Genomic DNA, 22,500 nt, shown 5'->3' on the forward strand with positions numbered 1-22,500 from the left:
ACCAGCTATAGACACACCAACATCACTGCAACAACAACAACACCAACATCTTGACACTGTCATGACTACACAGCACACACAGACACCCCCCCCTCTCCCCCATCCCCCCCAGCATTCAGGAGACATGCAGACCTGTTGTGGGAAGGTCACCAGCTGTCAACACACCAACATCACTACAACAACAACAACATCACCAACACTCCATAACAACAACACCAGCACCTTGACACTGTCATAACTACACAGCACACACAGACAACACCCAGTTGTGGGAAGAAAGTCACCAGCTGTCAACACACCAACATTACTACAACAACACTACAACAACAACAACACTCTACAGCAACAATAACACTCTTAAGAAAGGAGACACACTCTTTACTGTTTTACTCTACTGTGTCACAATGCAGGTAAAGACACAGTTTCATTCTCTGTGTCACTGTGTAGTAAAGGACACAGTTTTCTCTCTGAGAGAAGTTAAGGACACAGTTTTACTCTGAGTGTAGTTAAGAACACAGTTTTACTCTCTGAGTGTAGTTAAGGACACAGTTTTACTCTCTGTGTCACTGTGTAGTTAAGGACAGATTTACTCTCTGAGTGTAGTTAAGGACACAGTTTTACTCTCTGAGTGTAGTTAAGGACACAGTTTTACTCTCTGTGTCACTGTGTAGTTAAGGACACAGTTTTATTCTCTGAGTGTAGTTAAGGACACAGTTTTACTCTCTGTGTCACTGTGTAGTTAAGGACACAGTTTTACTCTCTGTGTCACTATGTAGTTAAGAACACAGTTTTACTCTCTGTGTCACTGTGTAGTTAAGGACACAGTTTTACTCTCTGAGTGTAGTTAAGGACACAGTTTTACTCTCTGTGTCACTGTGTAGTTAAGGACACAGTTTCACTCTCTGTGTCACTGTGCAGTAAAGGATAAAGTTTAATTCTCTGAGTGAATCTAAGAGTCACTGTAAGGATACTGACAGTTTTACTCTCCCAGTACAGTTGACATAAGCTTACAGTTGGGCCAACAGCAAGGTGAACTGCTGTATGCTCAGTGGTTTCTCGACTGCAGTAGGAAGTTATTTACAGCTCAGTCTTTTGTGAAGGACCATGACTCTCAAACTAAGAGGCAAAATTGCACTGGCTCTTAGTGCTGCAGCCTTGGGGGCTAGCTGGCCTTTGGTGACCATTCCAACGCCAACTGTCCTAAAACCCTCTTTGCCGAGAGAGTGGGGATGTAACTTGGGCAAGACACTCTTTACTATAATCAAATTCTAACCCAGATAGTCGGGGCAGCAGTTGCCTCCTCTGCTGTTCTGATGGTCATAGTCGGACACAACTATCATACATAGTTAACAAGTAGCAAAGAGTGGTAACTCTCTCCATTACACAAGGTAAACAACTTCAAGTCAGTGATGCTTACGCTACCGATTCAGCTAGCACACAGGTAAATAAAAGGTACATTGGAACAAACCCAGACACTTCCTCAAAAAAAGGAAGCACCGGGCCTGTCCTTATACCAATCATTTGACATGTGCACACAGCAGCAAAGACAGAAGAAATGTGCAAACACAAATTAGCTTTTATTCAAGACTGGCACAGCCTCTTTAATCCTGAATAAGCCACACAGAACACATGGACAATACAGAACAAACATGGTTGCCTTGGGGGTTTATCAACTGGAAATCAACAAATAATGAGGCCAGGAGATGAAATGATTAACAAATAGTTAGTCAGTTTCAGTTTCAGTAGCTCAAGGAGGCGTCACTGCGTTCGGACAAATCCATATACGCTATACCACATCTGCCAAGCAGATGCCTGACCAGCAGCGTAACCCAACGCGCTTAGTCAGGCCTTGAGAAAAAAAAAAAAAAAAAAAAAAAAAATATATATATAAGCTTACATAAATAAATAAATAAATAAATAATAATTATGATTTAAAAAAAAAAAAGAAAAAAAAAAGAAGCAAAGTCAGACACGACTGACTGTGATACAGACAGTACAGCTAAGGACCCTGACCTTGCCATCAGTGATGGGCTTGGCGTTCCAGAACATCTCATCGATGTGTTTGCTGAACTCCTGGAAGTCGGGTAGGATGAACTGGTGCCTGAAGGCCTTGGTGATCAGCATGATGTTGTCTGTCACGCATCTGTGGAGGTGGTTCAGGGCCACATCAGTGTCAGTCAGTGTAATGGTTTGTTCATTTTTAACTCACTCAGTACGGCCAGCCCTCTCTTCTCCTCTACACAGACCCCTGGATGTCCAGTGGGTGTCTGAATGACCGACCCAACCTTCAGCTTCCGTCGTCAGAATTGTGGTATTCTTTGTCAACATTCACCTCTTCAGTATAAGAGCCTTCCGCTTGCAATATTTTGATGATGGTAATTGGGGAGAAACGCTGTTAACGTCGTCTCTTTCGCCGTTCGTATGGAGAGAGTTAAACACATTATGAAAAATCTGCAGCATCTGTGGATGTGGTCATTGCTGCGTCACTATCAGTCATCACAATCATTCTTTTACAAACACACTACAACAATCTGTAGCATCTGTGGATGTGGTCATTGCTGTGTCACTATCAATCATCACAATCAATCATTTACAAACACAATACAACAATCTGTAGCGTCTGTGGATGTGGTCATTGCTGTGTCACTATCAATCATCACAATCATTCATTTACAAACACAATACAACAATAGGCAGCACCTGTGGATGTGGTTGTTGCTGCGTCACTATCAATCATCACAATCATTCATTTACAAACACAATACAACAATCTGTAGCGTCTGTGGATGTGGTCATTGCTGTGTCACTATCAATCATCACAATCATTCATTTACAAACACAATACAACAATCTGTAGCGTCTGTGGATGTGGTCATTGCTGTGTCACTATCAATCATCACAATCATTCATTTACAAACACAATACAACAATCTGTAGCGTCTGTGGATGTGGTCATTGCTGTGTCACTATCAATCATCACAATCATTCATTTACAAACACAATACAACAATAGGCAGCACCTGTGGATGTGGTTGTTGCTGCGTCACTATCAGTCATCACAATCATTCATTTACAAACACAATACAACAATCTGTAGCGTCTGTGGATGTGGTCATTGCTGTGTCACAATCATTCATTTACAAACACAATACAACAATCTGTAGCGTCTGTGGATGTGGTCATTGCTGTGTCACTATCAATCATCACAATCATTCATTTACAAACACAATACAACAATAGGCAGCACCTGTGGATGTGGTCATTGCTGCGTCACTATCAGTCATCACAATTTCATTTACAAACACAATACAACAATCTTCAGCACCTGTGGATGTGGTTGTTGCTGCATCACTATCAGTCATCACAATTTCATTTACAAACACAATACAACAATCTTCAGCATCTGTGGATGTGGTCATTGCTGCGTCACTATCAGTCATCACAATCATTCATTTACAAACACAATACAACAATCTGTAGCATCTGTGGATGTGGTCATTGCTGCGTCACTATCAGTCATCACAATTTCATTTACAAACACAATACAACAATCTTCAGCACCTGTGGATGTGGTTGTTGCTGCATCACTATCAGTCATCACAATTTCATTTACAAACACAATACAACAATCTTCAGCATCTGTGGATGTGGTCATTGCTGCGTCACTATCAGTCATCACAATCATTCATTTACAAACACAATACAACAATCTGCAGCATCTGTGGATGTGGTCATTGCTGCGTCACTATCAGTCATCACAGCCATTCATTTACAAACACACTACAACAATCTGCAGGATGTGTGGATGTGGTCATTGCTGTGTCACTATCAGTCATCACAACCATTCATTTACAAACACAATACAACAATCTTCAGCATCTGTGGATGTGGTCATTGCTGCATCACTATCAGTCATCACAATTTCATTTACAAACACAATACAACAATCTTCAGCATCTGTGGATGTGGTCAGGGCTATATCAGTGTCAGTCACTGTGATGGTTCGTTCATTTTTAAACACAACATGACTGACATAAGTTTACATTTGGTCCAACAGCAAAGTGAGAGCTGTATTATCAATGGTTTCTCCAGTCAATGGGAAACCATTTACAACTTAGCCTTTTGTGAAGGACTATGACTCTCAAACTAGGAGGCAAAACTGCACTGGCTCTTAGTGCTGCAGCCTTGTGGGCTAGTTGGCCTTTGGGAACCATCCCAACGCCGACTGTCCTAAAACCATCTGGACCGAGAGAGTGGGGATGCACTTGGGCAAGACACTCTCCACTATAAACAAATTCTAGCCCAATTAGTCGGAACAGCAGTTGCCTCCTCTGCTGTTCTGATGGTCATAGTCGGACACGACTGACTATCATATACAACAATCTGCATCTGTGGATGTGGTCATTGCTGTGTCATTATCAGTCATCACAATCATTCATTTATTATTTGTATTTGTATATCTTTTTATCACAACAGATTTCTCTGTGTGAAATTCGGGCTGCTCTCCCCAGGGAGAGCGCGTCGCTACACTACAGCGCCAGCCTTTTTTTTTTGGTATTTTTTCCTGCGTGCAGTTTTATTTGATTTTCCTATCGAAGTGGATTTTTCTACAGAATTTTGCCAGGAACAACACTTCTGTTGCCGTGGGTTCTTTTACGTGCGCTAAAAGCATGCTGCACACGGGACCTCGGTTTATCGTCTCATCCGAATGACTAGCGTGCAGACCACCACTCAAGGTCTAGTGGAGGGGGAGAAAATATTGGTGGCTGAGCCGTGATTCGAACCAGCGCGCTCAGATTCTCTCACTTCCTATGCGGACGTGTTACCTCTAGGCCATCACACCATTTTACAAACACAATACAACAATCTGCAGCATGTGTGGACGTGGTCAGGGCTCTGTCAGTGTCAGTCTTTGTAATGATTCATTCAGAAACATAACACAAACATCTGTAGCGTCTTTGGTCATATCTCCATCCGTGTCAGTCATCACAGTTCGTTTACAAACAATACTTCTTCTGCGTTCGTGGGCTGCAACTCCCATGTTCACTCGTATGTACACAAGTGGGCTTTTACATGTATGACTGTTTTTACCCTGCCATGCAGGCAGCCATACTATGATCTGCTTTTGGGGGTGTGCATGCAGGGTATGCGCTCACAAAACTGAGGAACGACCGGAACATTGCATTCAGCTCATAGATGAGACTGATGCGTACCCTGGTGACATCAATACTCTTGTATGCATGTGAATCGTGGACCTTAACAGCTGAAATAGAAAAGAGAATACAGTCCACTGAGATGAGATGCTTCTGAAGACTCCTGGGCATCTCCTACAAAGATCATATCACGAACGAAGAAGTTCGAAACAGAATCAGGCAAGTCATTGGGCCCTACGAAGACCTGTTGACCTTGGTCAAGAGACGCAAGCTCAAATGGTATGGCCATGTCATGAGATCATCAGGGCTTGCCAAGACATTCCTGCAGGGCACAGTGCAAGGAGGGAGAAGGAGAGGCAGACAGAGGAAGAGAAGGGAGGACAACATCCCAGAATGGACGGGCTTGAGGTTGAGCGATACAATCAGGTCAGAAAACCGAGAGGATTGGAGGATGCTGGTTGCCAGATCACCTGTGGCGCCCCAACGGTCCACAAGACTACGGGATAGGCGAGGTGGTGATGCAGGGTATGTTCTTGTTTCCATAACCCACCGAACGCTGACATGGATTACAGGATCTTTAACATGCGTATTTGATCTTCTGCTTGCATATTCACACGAAGCGGGTTCAGGCACTAGCAGGTCTGTACATATGTTGACCTGGGAGATCGTAAAAATCTCCACCCTTTACCCACGAGGCGCCGTCACCGTGATTTGAACCCGGGACCCTCAGATTGACAGTCCAACGCTTTAACCACTCGGTTATTGCGCCCGTCGTCATGGTGTCCACATCCTGCAGTTCTTTACAAGCATAATACAAAAATCTGCACGTCTGTCATGTGCTTATCAGTGCCAGTTGTCATAATGATTTATTCATAAACACAATAGAAATATCTGTAGCATCTGTGGTCGTGTATCTATCAGTGTCAGACATCATAACGATTCATTTACAAACATAATATAAAATTTAAAAAATCTTTAGCGTCTGTGACATCAGTGTCAGTCATTGTAAGGATTCATTTATGAACGCTACCAAAAAAAAAAAAAGTGTAGCATCTGTGGTCATATCTCCAGTGTCAGTCATCATAATGATTTATTTAAATTAAAAACACAATATCCAAAAAATCTGTAGCATTTGTGGTGGTGTCCTCTTCACTGTCAGTCATCATTGTACCAAAACAGACAATGCAGATAGCAGCAGCAGCTTTGCAAAGGTCCACAAAGACTGGTACTTTTTACGTTGTCTTTTTTATATACTCGTGAACTATCCCAGTTAATGTTATTTCACTTCTTTAACTCACTCAGTATGGCCAGTCCTCTCTTCTCCTCTACACAGACCCCTCGGATGTCCAGTGGGTGTCTGAATGACCCAACCTTTAGCTTCTGTCGTCAGAATTGTGGTATTCTTTGTCAACATTCATGTCTTCAGTATAAGAGCCTTCCACTTGCAATATTTTGATGGTGGTAACTGGGGTGAAACGCTGTTGACGTCGTCTCTTTCGCCGTTCGTATGGAAAGAGTTAAGATCTATTCTTAGCACTTACTGCAATTGTTGGTTTACTCTTGGTTCTAATGTGTTTTTTTTTTTTTTTTTTTTTGTTTGTTGTTGTTTTTTGTGTGTACTTCAAATATTGTAATTTAAAGACGGAAAGACATTACATTATGATGTAAACTTTCTTAATCTCAATGTCTCTCTGTCTGTTTGTGTCAAACAGTTTTTTTCTTCCTTTTTTTCACCCCTCTGTATCTTCTATCATTTTCATTTGTTTTCCGCAGGGAGTTGGGGAGGTAGGGGGTTGGGGGGGTAACTTTTCCTTCCAAATATTGCACTGCGTACTGACATTTGAATCACACGCAATGCAAGCATACATGTGTGGACATACACACACACACACACACACACAACACACACACACACGACTCACGCCTTAAAGGTGTCTCTGTCCAGCAGAACGTTGTGCATGCCATCAAACTCAGAGGCCATGTTGTTGCCATGGACACACACACACACACACACACACACAACACACACACACGACTCACGCCTTAAAGGTGTCTCTGTCCAGCAGAACGTTGTGCATGCCATGGCCATCAAACTCAGAGGCCATGTTGTTGCCATGGACACACACACACACAACACACACAACACACACACACACACACACGACTCACGCCTTAAAGGTGTCTCTGTCCAGCAGAACGTTGTGCATGCCATCAAACTCAGAGGCCATGTTGTTGCCTAGTTTCCTCATGGACTCCGCCAGTCGGGGGTCGCTGACCCTCAGGCCGGTCTCCTTCAGGGCCTGGGGACACACCATGTGACGTCAGGGTACACACCACACACCCACTGTGACGTCAGGGTACACACCACACACCCACTGTGACGTCAGGGTACACACCACACACCACGTGACGTCAGGGTACACACCACACACCCACTGTGACGTCAGGGTACACACCACTCACCCACTGTGACGTCAGGGTACACACCACACACCACGTGACGTCAGGGTACACACCACTCACCCACTGTGATGTCAGGGTACACACCACACACCCACTGTGACGTCAGGGTACACACCACACACCCACTGTGACGTCAGGGTACACACCACACACCCACTGTGACGTCAGGGTACACACCACACACCCACTGTGACGTCAGGGTACACACCACACACCCACTGTGATGTCAGACCATACACCACACACCCACTGTGACGTCAGGGTACACACCACACACCCACTGTGACGTCAGACCATACACCACACACCCACTGTGACGTCAGGGTACACACCACACACCCACTGTGACGTCAGGGTACACACCACACACCCACTGTGACGTCAGACCATACACCACACACCCACTGAAAAGGTGAGACCAGGAATTGAACCTAGGCCCTCGGGGACGCTGTATTGGGCAGATAAGCATCTTAACCATTCCGCCACCTTCCTCCTATCATATGAGAACAGAATGGAAAGGAACAGAACAGAATATATCTTTATTACAAAGTGTACCAGGGTTATAAGGAATATTGAGGAGGGGATAGTACATAAAAAGGTACGGATATTCCTTGTAACCCTGAATCTGAAATCACTTGCAAACACAAATATATATGCATATACATAATTATAATCGCTTGCCTATGTTGTGCATGCTCAATCACACACACACACACACACACACACACACACACACACACACACACACACACACACACACACACACACTCACTCACTCACTCACTCACCCCCAGAAACTTGCTGAGGACCAGTTTTCCATCGTTCTCTTTGAGGAAGTCGAAAAGGGCGCCTTCCACGTCCACAAAGTCACACACACACACACACACACACACACACACACACACACACACACACACACACACTCACTCACTCACCCCCAGAAACTTGCTGAGGACCAGTTTTCCATCGTTCTCTTTAAGGAAGTCAAAAAGGGCGCCTTCCACATCCACAAAGTCCGCCTTCAGCTCTCTGAAACAACCCAGAGAAAAACAGTCTGTCAGCAATCTGTAGTCCACAAAGTCCGCCTTTAGCTCTCTGTAACAACAAAGGGATTCAGCTTTTAACTCTCTGAAACAACCCAGAGAAAAACAGTCAGTCAACAATCTGTAGGTCCACAAAGTCCGCCTTTAGCTCTCTGTAACAACCCAGAGAAAAATAGTCAACAAGTCTGTAGGTCCACAAAGTCCGCCTTCAGCTCTCTGTAACAACCCAGAGAAAAACAGTCAACAATCTGTAGGTCCACAAAGTCCGCCTTCAACTCTCTGTAACAACCCAGAGAAAAATAGTCAACAAGTCTGTAGGTCCACAAAGTCCGCCTTCAGCTCTCTGTAACAACCCAGAGAAAAACAGTCAACAATCTGTAGGTCCACAAAGTCCGCCTTCAGCTCTCTGTAACAACCCAGAGAAAAACAGTCAACAATCTGTAGGTCCACAAAGTCCGCCTTCAGCTCTCTGTAACAACCCAGAGAAAAACAGTCAACAATCTGTTGGTCCACAAAGTCCGCCTTCAGCTCTCTGTAACAACCCAGAGAAAAACAGTCAACAAGTCTGTAGGTCCACAAAGTCCGCCTTTAGCTGTCTGTAACAACCCAGAGAAAAACAGTCAGTCAACAAGTCTGTAGGTCCACAAAGTCCGCCTTTAACTCTCTGTAACAACCCAGAGAAAAACAGTCAACAATCTGTAGGTCCACAAAGTCCGCCTTCAGCTCTCTGTAACAACCCAGAGAAAAACAGTCAGTCAACAATCTGTGGGTCCACAAACGTCCGCCTTCATGACAAGGTGCCTTTCCCAAGGAAACAACGCCATGCCAACATCCAGCCTACTACCCTGATCACTGGATCACAAAGTGCCTTTCCCAAGAAACACAACACCATGCCATCCACTGGATCAGAATGATGTCCAACGTCTATCCGATTCTGCCGCTGTGCCTTGACCAGGATGGAATGCATGCGGAAACCATGCCAAGTCCTCCAAGATCTGGCTGAACCAATAGAGGAATTCATTACGGACCAAGTATTGTTCTAATGTCAAGTGCATATGCTTTAGTAACCTAACAATTGAGCATATAATTTTTGACTGTAGCTTGATGAAGCCTTATGTACACGAAAGTGTCTTCACAAGTGACTGAGAACGTTGATGTTTTTGACTTTTTGCATTCATTATCAGTTGTTTCGCTTGTCAGTTTAACGACTTCTCTTTTACGAAGTACTTTTAGTGGTTTCCTGTAATTGTATTTAGATTTCTTTTTTTTTTTCAAATTTCACCCTCATTTCACCCTCATTTGCCCAGTTTCCCCCAAACCCTCCATTCATTCACATCTCCCACCCCTTCTAACCGATAATACTCAAAGGTATTCATAAATACTTTAACAAAATGTCTTCAATCACCGATATGTGTGACGGGACATTAAACAAAACTCCTCCTCCAATAAAGGAACGTAGTCACACAGCAGTTCAACCCTTGCTGTGTCATTCTATAGTTCTGATTTCATTCCTTGCGTCCGTGCATGCCATAACCCCTTACGTGCCGTGTGGAGTAATAACTGGCGACACCATACTTCAGGCTTATGTGGTATACACGAAAACTTTTTTTTTTTTTTTTACGTTGAAAAGGGTGTGGGGAAGGGGGAACAGACAATGAAAGTAATATTGGCAAATATATAACCTCTACCTCCTATCTTGACCCTCCTTCCCCCTCCCACCCCTACCCCCATATCCCCGGCCCAACCTCAACAGAGAGATCCATGTAAATGGACCTGACCTCTGTTTGTTGCTAAGCGCGTTGGGCTACGCCGCTGGTCAGGCATCTGCTTGGCAGATGTGGTGTAGCGTATATGGATTTGTCCGAACGCAGTGACGCCTCCTTGAGCTACTGAAACTGAAACTTGTTTCTTGAAAGCAGAAAGGTCAAGGGCAGGACATGTATTTTTAGAGGAAAAGGTGGGAGTGGGGGGGGGGGGGGGGGGGGGGGGGCAGGTAACATCTCCCACAAATGAACGGAATTTTCTTATAACCTCTTGCTGAGATGTCCAGTTATTGTGCGGCAAGATCTTACACTTGAGTGTGTAGTATCACACTATTAATTTCTAAATACGCTATTGTGTCGTCGTCGTCATCATCATCATCATTTTCTCCTCCTCCTTCTCCTCCTCCTTCTTTGACTACTGCCTCCTCCTCTTTCTCCTCCTCCTCCCTCTCCTACGACTACTGCTTCTTTTTCTTCATCCTCCTCCTCTTTTTATCATCATCATCATCATCATTATCGTTCCCCACTCTCACCACATGTTAAAACGAAGACAACCTTGACACCAACATCACACATGAAACACCTGATACAGGTATTCTCCACTCAGCAAGTTTAAAGCGATGAGTAAAACAAATATGGAGTTACATGTCCTTGCATATCCGATGTTGTACCCACTGACACATTTCTATTTGTATTTGTATTTCTTTTTATCACAACAGATTTCTCTGTGTGAAATTCGGGCTGCTCTCCCCTGGGAGAGCGCGTCGCTACACAACAGCGCCACCCATTTTTTTGTATTTTTTTTCCAGCGCGCAGTTTTATTTGTTTTTCCTATCGAAGTGGATTTTTCTACATAATTTTGCCAGGAACAACACTTTTGTTGCCGTGGGTTCTTTTACGTGCGCTAAGTGCATGCTGCACACGGGACCTCGGTTTATCGTCTCATCCGAATAACTAGCGTCCAGACCACCACTCCAGGTCTAGTGGAGGGGGAGAAAATATCGGCCGGGCTGAGCCGTGATTCGAACCAGCGCGCTCAGATTCTCTCGCTTCCTAGGCGGACGCGTTACCTCCAGGCCATCACTCCACATTTCTAACAGGAAAACGGACATGTTATCTACGACACTGAGTCAGTCTGGGTCACGGTCAATCTGGGTGTTGAGTGGTGGAAGTGCGTCTCTGAGCAGACGGGGTACAGTGGAGAGGTTAATTACAACAGGTGACGGTGGTGGGGGAGGAACGTGGGATGGCAGCTGGGCAAAACTATAACCCTTCATGTCTGTCACAGCGGGCTGTGAAGGCGGCTACCTTGACACACTGAGGTGCTGAAAGTATGGGCACCAAACTGTGTGTAAGAGCTGATGATAATCAATAACGAGGTGATACACACACACACACACACACACACACACACACACACACACACACACAGAGACACACTGACACAGAGACACGCAAGCACAGACACACACACACACACACACTCACACAAGCAGACACACACTGACACAGAGACACGCACGCACAGACACACACAAGCAGACACACACTGACACAGAGACACGCACGCACAGACACACAGACACACCGTCTCCACATAATCTGTCTGCCAGTCTCAAGGAATAGAAGGCAGTACAGACACGGACCGCCAGTTCTCTCCCCTGTTTGCAGTCACCAGTGCTGCCTTCACTCCCCTTACAGCCCACAGTTCAGCTTTTATGTGGGTTGCACTGTTGGCCACATGGTGCGATGCGCCTTCACGACTCTCTCCGCAAAACGCTTCATTGCACACACACACACACACACACACCCGTTAAAAGGTCGTTGACACCAATAATCCACCAACTTCCACCACTACCCACCACCCACCGTCTCTCCACCCATCCATTCTTCTTCCCCTCAAGGGGCTGTGGCCTCTCTCTCTCTCCCGTTTTCCTTAAGCAAGTTAGTTACAGAGAGAGAGAGACAGCTCAACGTTGTACTGGTGTTTTACAACGATCCTTGGCACTCTGCTTTTGTCTTGCTCTTGAGGGACAGCCGGCGCAGTTTGGGGAATGAGAGAGAGAGAGAGAGAGAGAGAGAGAGAGAGAGAGTGTGTGTGTGTGCGTGTGTGTAAGTGCGTGCGTGCGTGTGCTCGTGCACATGTTTGCACAGTGACTTGCAGTCTTCACACCTTGGCCTACTCCCATTTTCAGGTGAACTTACTACGTAGAATAGTTATACAAGTCCTATAAATGGTATATACCAGCAACAAAGCTACACGCAGGTAACTATATAATAACTATAATTATATATATAGCCATGACAGGACAGAGTGAAATACAATAATGCGCGCACTGACGTACAAACGACGTACATGATATCTATATAACTTGTTGTCCCAAAAGACTTGGTCATGACACCACTCTAGAACTGACTAAAACCTACATCATCTGCTGACTCTTCTTTCTGAGGATGTAACCTCCACCCCCTACCCCCCACACACCCACACCCGCCCTCCTACTGCCACCTTCCCACCTCTCTCCCGCTCCAGGCTGGCTCAGTTTTTTTTTCAATTAAACTTTGGACCGGCAACTGTATACCTTTTCTTTAACTCTCTCCATACGGACGGCGAAAGAGACGACGTTAACAGCGTTTCAGCCCAATTACCATCATCAAAATACTGCAAGCGGAAGGCTCTTATACTGAAGACGTGAATGTTGACAAAGAATACCACAATTCTGACGACGGAAGCTAAAGGTTGGGTCATTCAGACACCCACTGGACATCCGAGGGGTCTGTGTAGAGGAGAAGAGAGGACTGGCCGTACTGAGTGAGTTAATCATGTTTTTTATGGGTCAGCAGTGACACACTGTGAAACCGAATGAAGGAAACATAGACAGGAGGGAAAGCCGGGGGAGAGGGAGGGAGAGGGAGAGGGGAATGGGACAGAGTGAGTGGGGGAGAGAGAGAGGGAGGGAGATAGTGTAGATAGAGGGGGAGGGGAGGAAGGGAAAGAGGGGGTGGGGTGGGAGAGAATGAGAGGGAGAGACAGAGTGTCATGAAATTTCGCCCACAGTTGATTTAATTTGATTTTCGGTGTGCGTGCGTGTGCGTGCGTGCGTGCGTGCGTGCGCGCGCGCGCGTGTGTGGTGTGTGTGTGTGTGTGTTGTGTGTGTGTGTGTGTGTGTGTGTGTGTGTGTTAAGGAAACACTGACTGGAGGGAAAGCGGGGAGAGGGAGGGTGGGAGGGAAGGAGAGAAGGGGGAATGGGAGAGAGTGAGTGGGGGGAGAGAAGAGGGAGAGAGTGTTGACAGAGGGGGAGGGGAGGGAGAGGAAGAGGGAGGGAAAGATGGGGGAGAAAGAGGGAGAGACAGAAAATGGAGAGAGAGAGACAGAGAGAGACAGAGAAGGGGGGGGGAAAGAGAAGCAGGAGAGAAAGGAGCAAAGGGGGGAGACAGATGGGAGGGGGGGGAGGGAGGGGGGGGGGCGAGAGGAGAGAGAGAGGGGGGGAGGGAGAGGTGATGATAGAAACTGAGAGATAAGACAGACAAACACTGAGACAGGCAGAAAGAAAAGTGACTGAGACTGAGGAAGACAGAGACAGGCAGACAGACAAAGACTCACTGGGGCTCTGACCAAGACAGAGATCGATTCATGTATACTGACTGGGTGACTGTGAGTTGTAACAGCTGACAGATTCATGTGTACTGACTCTGTGACTGTGAGTTGTAACAGCTGACAGATTCATGTGTACTGACTGGGTGACTGTGAGTTGTAACAGCTGACAGATTCATGTGTACTGACTCTGTGACTGTGAGTTGTAACAGCTGACAGATTCATGTATACTGACTGGGTGACTGTGAGTTGTAACAGCTGACAGATTCATGTGTACTGACTCTGTGACTGTGAGTTGTAACAGCTGACAGCACTGTGCAGTATATATTTCTCCTGTGGTGTAGGTGAACGTCATCCCTAGGCCCTGTACCAGTTGTAAGAACGGACACTTACTGATTGGCGAGGAAACAGGATAGAGAGAGGGAGGGAATGCGTGTGTGTGTGTGTGTGTGTGTGTGTGTGTGTGTGTGTTGTGTGTGGAGAGAGAGAGAGAGACAGACAGACAGACAGACAGACAGGCAGACAGACAGACAGAGAGCAGGACAGAGAGAATGAATGAATGAATGAATGAATGAATCTTTATTTTCCAACGGTGAAGATATTAGCACTTTGGCCGACTTACACATCTGCCGTTGTTCTAAGAGACACACAAACATATACGCATATAAATGTAGTTATACTTAATACTTAATACATGTATAATGTACGAGTATAAAACAGCGTCAAACTGAGAGACACAACATCGCTCACATCTGTACGGAACGGAAGCGAGTAACACACACACGCACACACACACACACACACTAACACACACACACACACACACACACACACACACACACACACACACACACCAAGGGAAAAACAACAACAAAACCCTAGCATGAATGCTACACATGAATGATTCAAGTGAAATTAACACAGAAAAGTAACGATAAAATTTTAAACACAGATGTAAGAGACATAAAAGACAGCAAATAAGGCGACGGGTAATAGGGATATGGACAGATAGACACAGAGAGAGGGAGAGACAGAGGGGAGAGAGAGACAGAGACAGACAGACACAGAGAGAGAGATGTAAAGATATGTCAGTGGAGGTGGGGGGGAGAGTTGGGTGAGGGTGGTTCACAATTTGTAACACATGTAAATATACAGAATCGTAGACGTGACCAGACTAGAGTTGGATTTCGTTTGTTTGTGTCCACTGTAAAGAGAAAATCTCTGAAAACAACATTCTATGGCGTGATACGTTATCAACTGATTGACGCATTTCGACATAGTTTGTAAGGATTGTCAGTGACAATATTATACCAGATTTTCGGTCTGGCTTTCGGCACGCATGTACTGTCCTAGTTTCTCTTTGAATGTTGTGGTGGAGAAGGGTTCTTTGAGGTGTTTGGGGAGATTGTTCCAGCAGTGCGTGCCGGAATATGCCAAACTCGATTTATAAAGGTCTATTCTTGGCTTGGGTAGAGTAAGAGTCGCATTTCGGGAGTTAGGGCTGCGAGTTTCATAGCAGACAATGGTTTGGTGTAGATAAGTAGGGCATTTATCGAATATAATTTTATGCATAAGTACGCACTTATTCAATATCAGGTGCTGTGTCAAGGAAAGAGGTGCCGGCAGTTGATATTGATGACTGCGTGTGTTTCGTAAAACACCATTGAGGTGTTTTACAGCACGTCTGTGTACAGAATCTAGTTTTTTCATGTGCACTTCGCTGCAGTTGTCCCACACATTTGAAACGTAATTAATTCTAGACATGATGTGAGAATGGAAAAAGAAATAGGAAGCCTCTGGACTGACAACATGTTTTAAACAGGATAATAGGTAAACATTTTTTGCAACTGACCTTGATAAAGAACTGAGAGAGAGAGGAGATAGAGAGATAGAGAGAAAGAGAGACAGACAGACAGACAGAGACACAGAGAGAGAGAGACAGAGAGCAGGACAGAGAGAGGGGAGAGAGAGACAGAGAGACAGAGACAGACTGAGGGACAGAGAGAGAGAGACAGAGGGACAGAGAGAGAGAGACACAGAGAGAGACAGAGACAGAAATGAGAGAGGGAGCGGAACGGGATTTGCATCTCCTTCACGAACAGTGATTGAAGCAACACCCCCTCCTCCCCCCACACCCACACCCACACCATCTCCTCCCCACTCCCGTGGGAATGAACATCACTAAGATACTGCAGACACCACCTGGAAATGCTACGGAAGCAGAACAGTTGTTACAAACAAAACAACACGCGCATTCCGTTATGAATGGAGATGGTCGTACTGCACACACCATTACGGAAACAGAACAGTTGTTACAAAGAAAACAACGTGTGCATTCCGTTATGAATGGAGATGGTCGTACTGCACACACCATTACGGAAGCAGAACAGTTGTTACAAAGAAAACAACGTGCGCATTCCGTTATGAATGGAGATGGTGGTACTGTAGACACCACTACGGAAGTAGAACAGTTGTTACAAAGAAAACAACACGTGCATTCCGTTATGAATGGAGATGGTCGTACTGCACACACCATTACGGAAACAGAACAGTTGTTACAAAGAAAACAACGTGTGCATTCCGTTATGAATGGAGATGGTGGTACTGCAGACACCACTACGGAAGCAGAACAGTTGTTACAAAGAAAACAACGTGCGCATTCCGTTATGAATGGAGATGGTGGTACTGCAGACACCACTACGGAAGCAGAACAGTTGTTACAAACAAAACAACGTGCGCATTCCGTCATGAATGGAGATGGTGATACTACACACACCTACCCGGAAAAGATATGGAAACAAGACAGTTGCTACAAAGAAACCAACATGCCCAGACCTTGATGAAAGAAGAGGAAGACATTGCTGACATCGCTGGAAACAAAACAGATACACGTACCGTACCAAAGAACGGAAAGAACCTGGGCTGATCCCGAGGACAGTAAGCACACAGATCACATGGCGAGACATACCAGTGAACAGTGAGTCTCTCTCTCTCTCACACACACACGCACACACACATACAGACACACACACACACACACACACACACACACACATACACACTCACACACACACACACACACACACACACACACACACAGGGAACAGAAAACGTCGTGACACGGAGGCTCAGAGAGGAGATGTGTGGAGATGTAGAGATAATAATAATAATAATAATAATAATAATAATGGATACTTATATAGCACACTATCCAGAAATCTGCTCTAAATGCTTTACAAAAACGCTTTTGTTAACATAAAACATTACATCTATGTTAAATACACACACTAAAATGTGACTACACACACACACACACACACACACACACACACACTGCATACGTACATTTTAACATACATGTGTATCTAACAGCTACCCTGACACATACGCACACATAGGCAGGCACAAACTAACATAAACACACGCACACACAATACACATTCATATACATGCATGTAGTTATGTACACATACATATGTATACACACATAGTCAAGCACAGCCAACGCAAAGGAAGTGGACCTGCCACAATTGAACTTATTGCCGAGGGAAAAGGTGAGTTTTGAGACGAGATTTAAAAGATGCGAGGGAATCAGAATGACGGAGGTTATCAGGGAGCTTGTTCCACGTCTTTGGCGATTGAAAAGACAACGATCTGTGTCCATAGGTCTTACTTCTGACGATGAACAGTAAACAGAAGGAGATGTGTGAGGCCGCCATCCACACAGTCAATATGGCGACCCCCGCACTAACGCTGTGAAGCCATCGTCAGTTCAGTCAATAGGCAGGTCGTTGTGTCGTCCTGGCGGGTTTTGCCAGGTATGCCGGTCTGTGAAATGGAATGTACTCAGGGTCTTTTGGGAAGTTGTGACTGTCAAGTACAAAGAATCCCCACTGTGTCACAAATATTGTGTGTATTGCATGCATGGCTTGCTCATGTTTTCGTGAGTGTGTGTGTGTGTGTGTGTGTGTGTGTGTGTGTGTGTTAGTGTTAGTGTTATTATTATTATTATTTTTTTAATAGGCAATTCTTGTTTCTGGAGGACGGAGGCCTATGGAATAAACGAAAAAAAGTTCTTCTACCTCTCTCTCTCTTCTCTCTCCCCCCACCCCACCCCTGCACTCTTATCTATCTCCCCCCCCCCCTTTCCTTTTATCTCTGTCTCACCAGCCTTGAATCTGTCTGTGTGAGAAATAAAGAAGAAGAAGAAAACTTTTGCACACTTTTATGACCCCACTCTTAGAGTACATCTAGTGACCTACATTCTGGACGAAACAACCGCCGCCGCCGCCACCCCAAACACACACTGTACAGTTCGGTGAATTCACCGAAGTGAATAGATGTCGAATTAATGATCAGCCCACCTGCTGTGCAGTCATGCGAATCAAACATTAACAGCACGTGAGAACCACGTGAAAGCCCAGTGGAGAATCATGTGAGACATGTGTGTGGGGGGCGGAGAGGGTGGGGGTTGGGGGTTGGGGGGGGACACCTGTTGCCAGGCTCCCTCTTCTTCTTCTTCGTTCGTGGGCTGCAACTCCCACGTTCACTAGCATGTACACGAGTGGGCTTTTACGTGTATGACCGTTTTTACCCCGCCATGTAGGCAGCCATACTCCGCTTTCGGGGGTGTGCATGCTGGGTATGTTCTTGCTTCCATAACCCATCGAACGCTGACATGGATTACAGGATCTTTAACGTGCGTATTTGATCTTCTGCTTGCATATACTCACTCTTATATATCTCTCTCTCTCCCCCTTCCCCCCCCCCCCCCCCCCTTTCCTTTTTATCTCTCGTCTCACCAGCCTTGAATCTGTCTGTGTGAGAAATACAGAAGAAGAAGAAAACTTTTGCACACTTTTATGACCCCACTCTTAAGAGTACATCTAGTGACCTACATTCTGGACGAAACAACCGCCGCCGCCGTGACCCGAAACACACACTGTACAGTTCAGTGAATTCACCGAAGTGAATAGATGTCGAATTAATGATCAGCCCACATTCTGTGCAGTCATGCGAATCAAACATCAACAACAGCGCGTGAGAGCCACGTGAAAGCCCAGTGGAGAATCATGTGAGACATGTGTGAGGAGGGTGGAGGGGGTGGGAGTTGGGGGGGGGACACCTGTTGCCAGGCTCCCTCTTCTTCTTCTTCGTTCGTGGGCTGCAACTCCCACGTTCACTCGCGTGTACACGAGTGGGCTTTTTCGTGCATGACGGTTTTTACCCCGCCATGTAGGCAGTCATACTCCGCTTTCGGGGGTGTGCATGCTGGGTATGTTCTTGCTTCCATAACCCACCGAACGCTGACATGGATTACAGGATCTTTAACGTGCGTATTTGATCTTCTGCATGCGTTTACACACGAAGGGGGTTCAGGCACTAGCAGGTCTGCACATATGTTGACCTGGGAGATCGGAAAAATCTCCACCCTTTACCCACCAGGCGCCGTCACCGTGATTCGAACCCAGGTCCCTCAGATTGAAAGTCCAACGCTTTAACCACTCGGCTATTGCGCCCGTCAGCCTGGCTCCCAGGCCGGGTATGAGGAGGTAAAGACCCACACCTAGTCACCGGGTATGTTAGGCTTCTCTCCTGGGCCATGGTTACCTTTTCCTTCCGCTTTGCTGGTCTGCCCATAGGATTTTTACACACACACACACCACCACCACCACCATCACCACCACATGGACACACACACACACACACCACCACCATCACCACCACATGGACACACACACACACACACACCACACACACACACACACACACTACACACACACACACACCACCACCACCATGTGCTGGCTCTACATACTATATATATGTATGATTGTCAGTCATGTCCGACTACGACCATCAGAACAGCAGAGGAGGCAACTGCTGTTCCGACTATTTGGGCTCGAATTTGTGTATAGTGGAGAGTGTCTTGCCCAAGTTACATCCCCACTCTCTCGGCCAAGAGGGTTTTATGACAGTCGGCGTTGGGATGGTTCCCAAAGGCCAACTAGCCCACAAGGCTGCAGCACTAAGAGCCAGTGCAATTTTGCCTCCTAGTTTGAGAAAGTGCCCCAACATATGACAAGGCAAAAGATGGGGTGCTCACATCATGTGGCGAAAACAGTCCCGCCAATCACGAATGAAGGACCTCCTGATTGTTTTGGAAAACACCTACAGCAGCACCTACGTACTACATATGTGAGGCCAACAGAATCGCTGCTGTAGAGCAACGCAGACAGGCCAGGAAAAGCAGTGCCAGCAAGTCCCCGACAGCCGCCACCATTCCCTGTCCACACTGCGTCAGAACCTTCCGGGCGCGGATTGGACTGACCAGTCATCTGCGCACCCACAGAGCCCAACCCACCCACCCCCAGGATGACTGGATGGTCCTCGTCGATCCCGACGGACGAACCACCACATACTATATATAGCACGCATGATTCATTTGTGGTATTTTGTGAGATGGAGTAAAACATTCATATTTTTTAACAGCAATTTCCTGTTCACAGTGGTGCAGTGGAAAGTCGGCTCTAGACTGGGCAACTCCTCACCCCCTCCTTTCTTCACCATCACTATTTCCTCAGACAGGAACTGGGGAAAGAGAGAGAGAAAGACTCAGTCCTTAAGTAACACACTGAATAAGTCATCTGTCTCCTCCCAAAGATACTATAAAGGTCAATGGGGAAAGACAGAAAGAGCTCTGACGAGGACCAAGTAACACACTGAATTAATCATCTGTCCCCTCCCAAAGAGATGTCAATGAAGATCAATTAGGGCAGACAGAAACAGCTGTGGAGTGAACCAAGACACATTCTGAATAAATCATCTGTTCCCCCCACCCCACCCCTCCCAAATAGGTCTATAGTCTATAAAGATCAGCCAGGATGGACTGAAGCAGCTCTAAAATGAGCAGACGGGAAGAGGGGGGGGGGGGTTGGGTTTGACTACGTGGCTATTTGGAATCGTTAAGGTTCAACAGCTTCATTCAAGCTGTAGCAACAATGAGAGAGAGAGAGAGAGAGGGACAGAGAGAGAGAGAGAGAGAGAGAGAGAGAGAGAGAGAGAGAGAGAGAGAGAGAGAGAGATGTATGTCTGTTTATCCACACTCTGAACCCAACGTGTTTCTGTATCCGGATCTCTGGCCAATCTTACACACACTGCACTGTGTCACCGTGACACATCAAGCTTGTATTAAACCCATCTGATGGTTCATGACGAATTGTCATGAAACTGTTAACTTCACGTATGAATTCCAGGGACCTTACATACCAGAGGGCCATAATTCTGCCGGAGTCCACCATTTTGACAGAGAGCTGACGGAACAAAAACTTCTTGCCTTCATGCATACCAAAGGGCCATAATTCTGTCAGAGTCCACCATTTTGACAAAGAGCTGACGGAAAAAGAACTTCCTGACTTTAAACATAGCGAAGGGCTATAATTCTGTCAGAGTCCACCATTTTGACAAAGAGCAGACAGGACAAAATCTTCCTGTCTTCATGCATACCAAAGGGCCATAATTCTGTCAGAGTCCACCATTTTGACAGAGAGCTGACGGAACAAAAACTTCTTGCCTTCATGCATACCAAAGGGCCATAATTCTGCAAGAGTCCACCATTTTGACAAAGAGCTGACGGAACAAAAACTTCTTGCCTTCATGCATACCAAAGGGCCATAATTTTGCCAGAGTCCACCATTATTTCGACAAAGAGCAGACAGAACAAAAACTTCCTGACTTCACGCATACCAGCATAATTTGATGCTGGGGACACTGCGCATCATGTCTGATGATAATTATGAAACCCATCCACCTTGAAACAAGGACAGTCAATGCAATACACAATACACAAACTTTTATTGTCTGTACTATGGTACAGTCATTTTCTCTGCGTCCCTCAGCGCTTTCCTTCATCCAGCATGCACACGGCAACGTCTTGTCAGCACCAACAGTCTGGAACTCTCTTCTTCTTCTTCTCCTTCTTTCCTCATGTACGTTTACGTGTATTTGACTGTGCTTTCATATCTGTGAAACTGCATGTTTGGTGCATATCTGTTATGCATGTGTGGGTGTATGGGTGTATCTGTGAATGTGTGTCTTCATGTTTTACATTTATTTGCTTATTTATCATCATTGTTATCTTATTTATTTATGTATTTATCTATTATTATTATCATTATTATTACTACCTTTTTCAAATTATAATTATTATTTATTTTTTATCTATTTATGTATTTATTTACTTATTTACGTATGCTTATCTATTCACCTTTTTTTTTTTCAAGGCATGACTAAGCGCGTTGGGCTACGCTGCTGGTCAGACATCTGCTTGGCAGATGTGGTGTAGCGTATATGGAATTGTCCAAATGCAGTGACGCCTCCTTGAGCTACTGAAACTGAAACTGAAACTTCTTTCCGTTACACGACCAACATCGATTTGCCGATGACTCTGTTGTGGTTGATGCATGCTGGTTATCGTGTGTGT

The 22,500-nt window shown here is 45.5% G+C and overlaps 1 protein-coding gene across 3 annotated transcripts in view; it reads right to left on the minus strand.

Annotated features, from left to right (window-relative positions):
* The window catches only part of LOC143276909 (glutaminase kidney isoform, mitochondrial-like), a 52,782-nt gene that overhangs the window by 19,897 nt on the left and 10,385 nt on the right, over nt 1-22,500 (minus strand). Inside the window, exons 2-4 of one of the 3 annotated variants that reach the window (XM_076581572.1) lie at nt 8,552-8,645; nt 7,323-7,453; nt 2,014-2,143 (exon numbers count right to left, since the gene is read on the minus strand). In XM_076581572.1, coding sequence (XP_076437687.1) covers nt 2,014-2,143; nt 7,323-7,453; nt 8,552-8,645 — 355 coding nt within the window. Of the gene's footprint in view, nt 1-2,013; nt 2,144-7,075; nt 7,138-7,322; nt 7,454-8,404; nt 8,467-8,551; nt 8,646-22,500 lie in introns of those variants that run through there. The other 2 variants (XM_076581573.1, XM_076581574.1) reach the window with 2 other exon arrangements.

Source organism: Babylonia areolata, chromosome 33 (genome assembly GCF_041734735.1).
Source record: "Babylonia areolata isolate BAREFJ2019XMU chromosome 33, ASM4173473v1, whole genome shotgun sequence".
Taxonomy (NCBI): domain Eukaryota; kingdom Metazoa; phylum Mollusca; class Gastropoda; order Neogastropoda; family Buccinidae; genus Babylonia; species Babylonia areolata.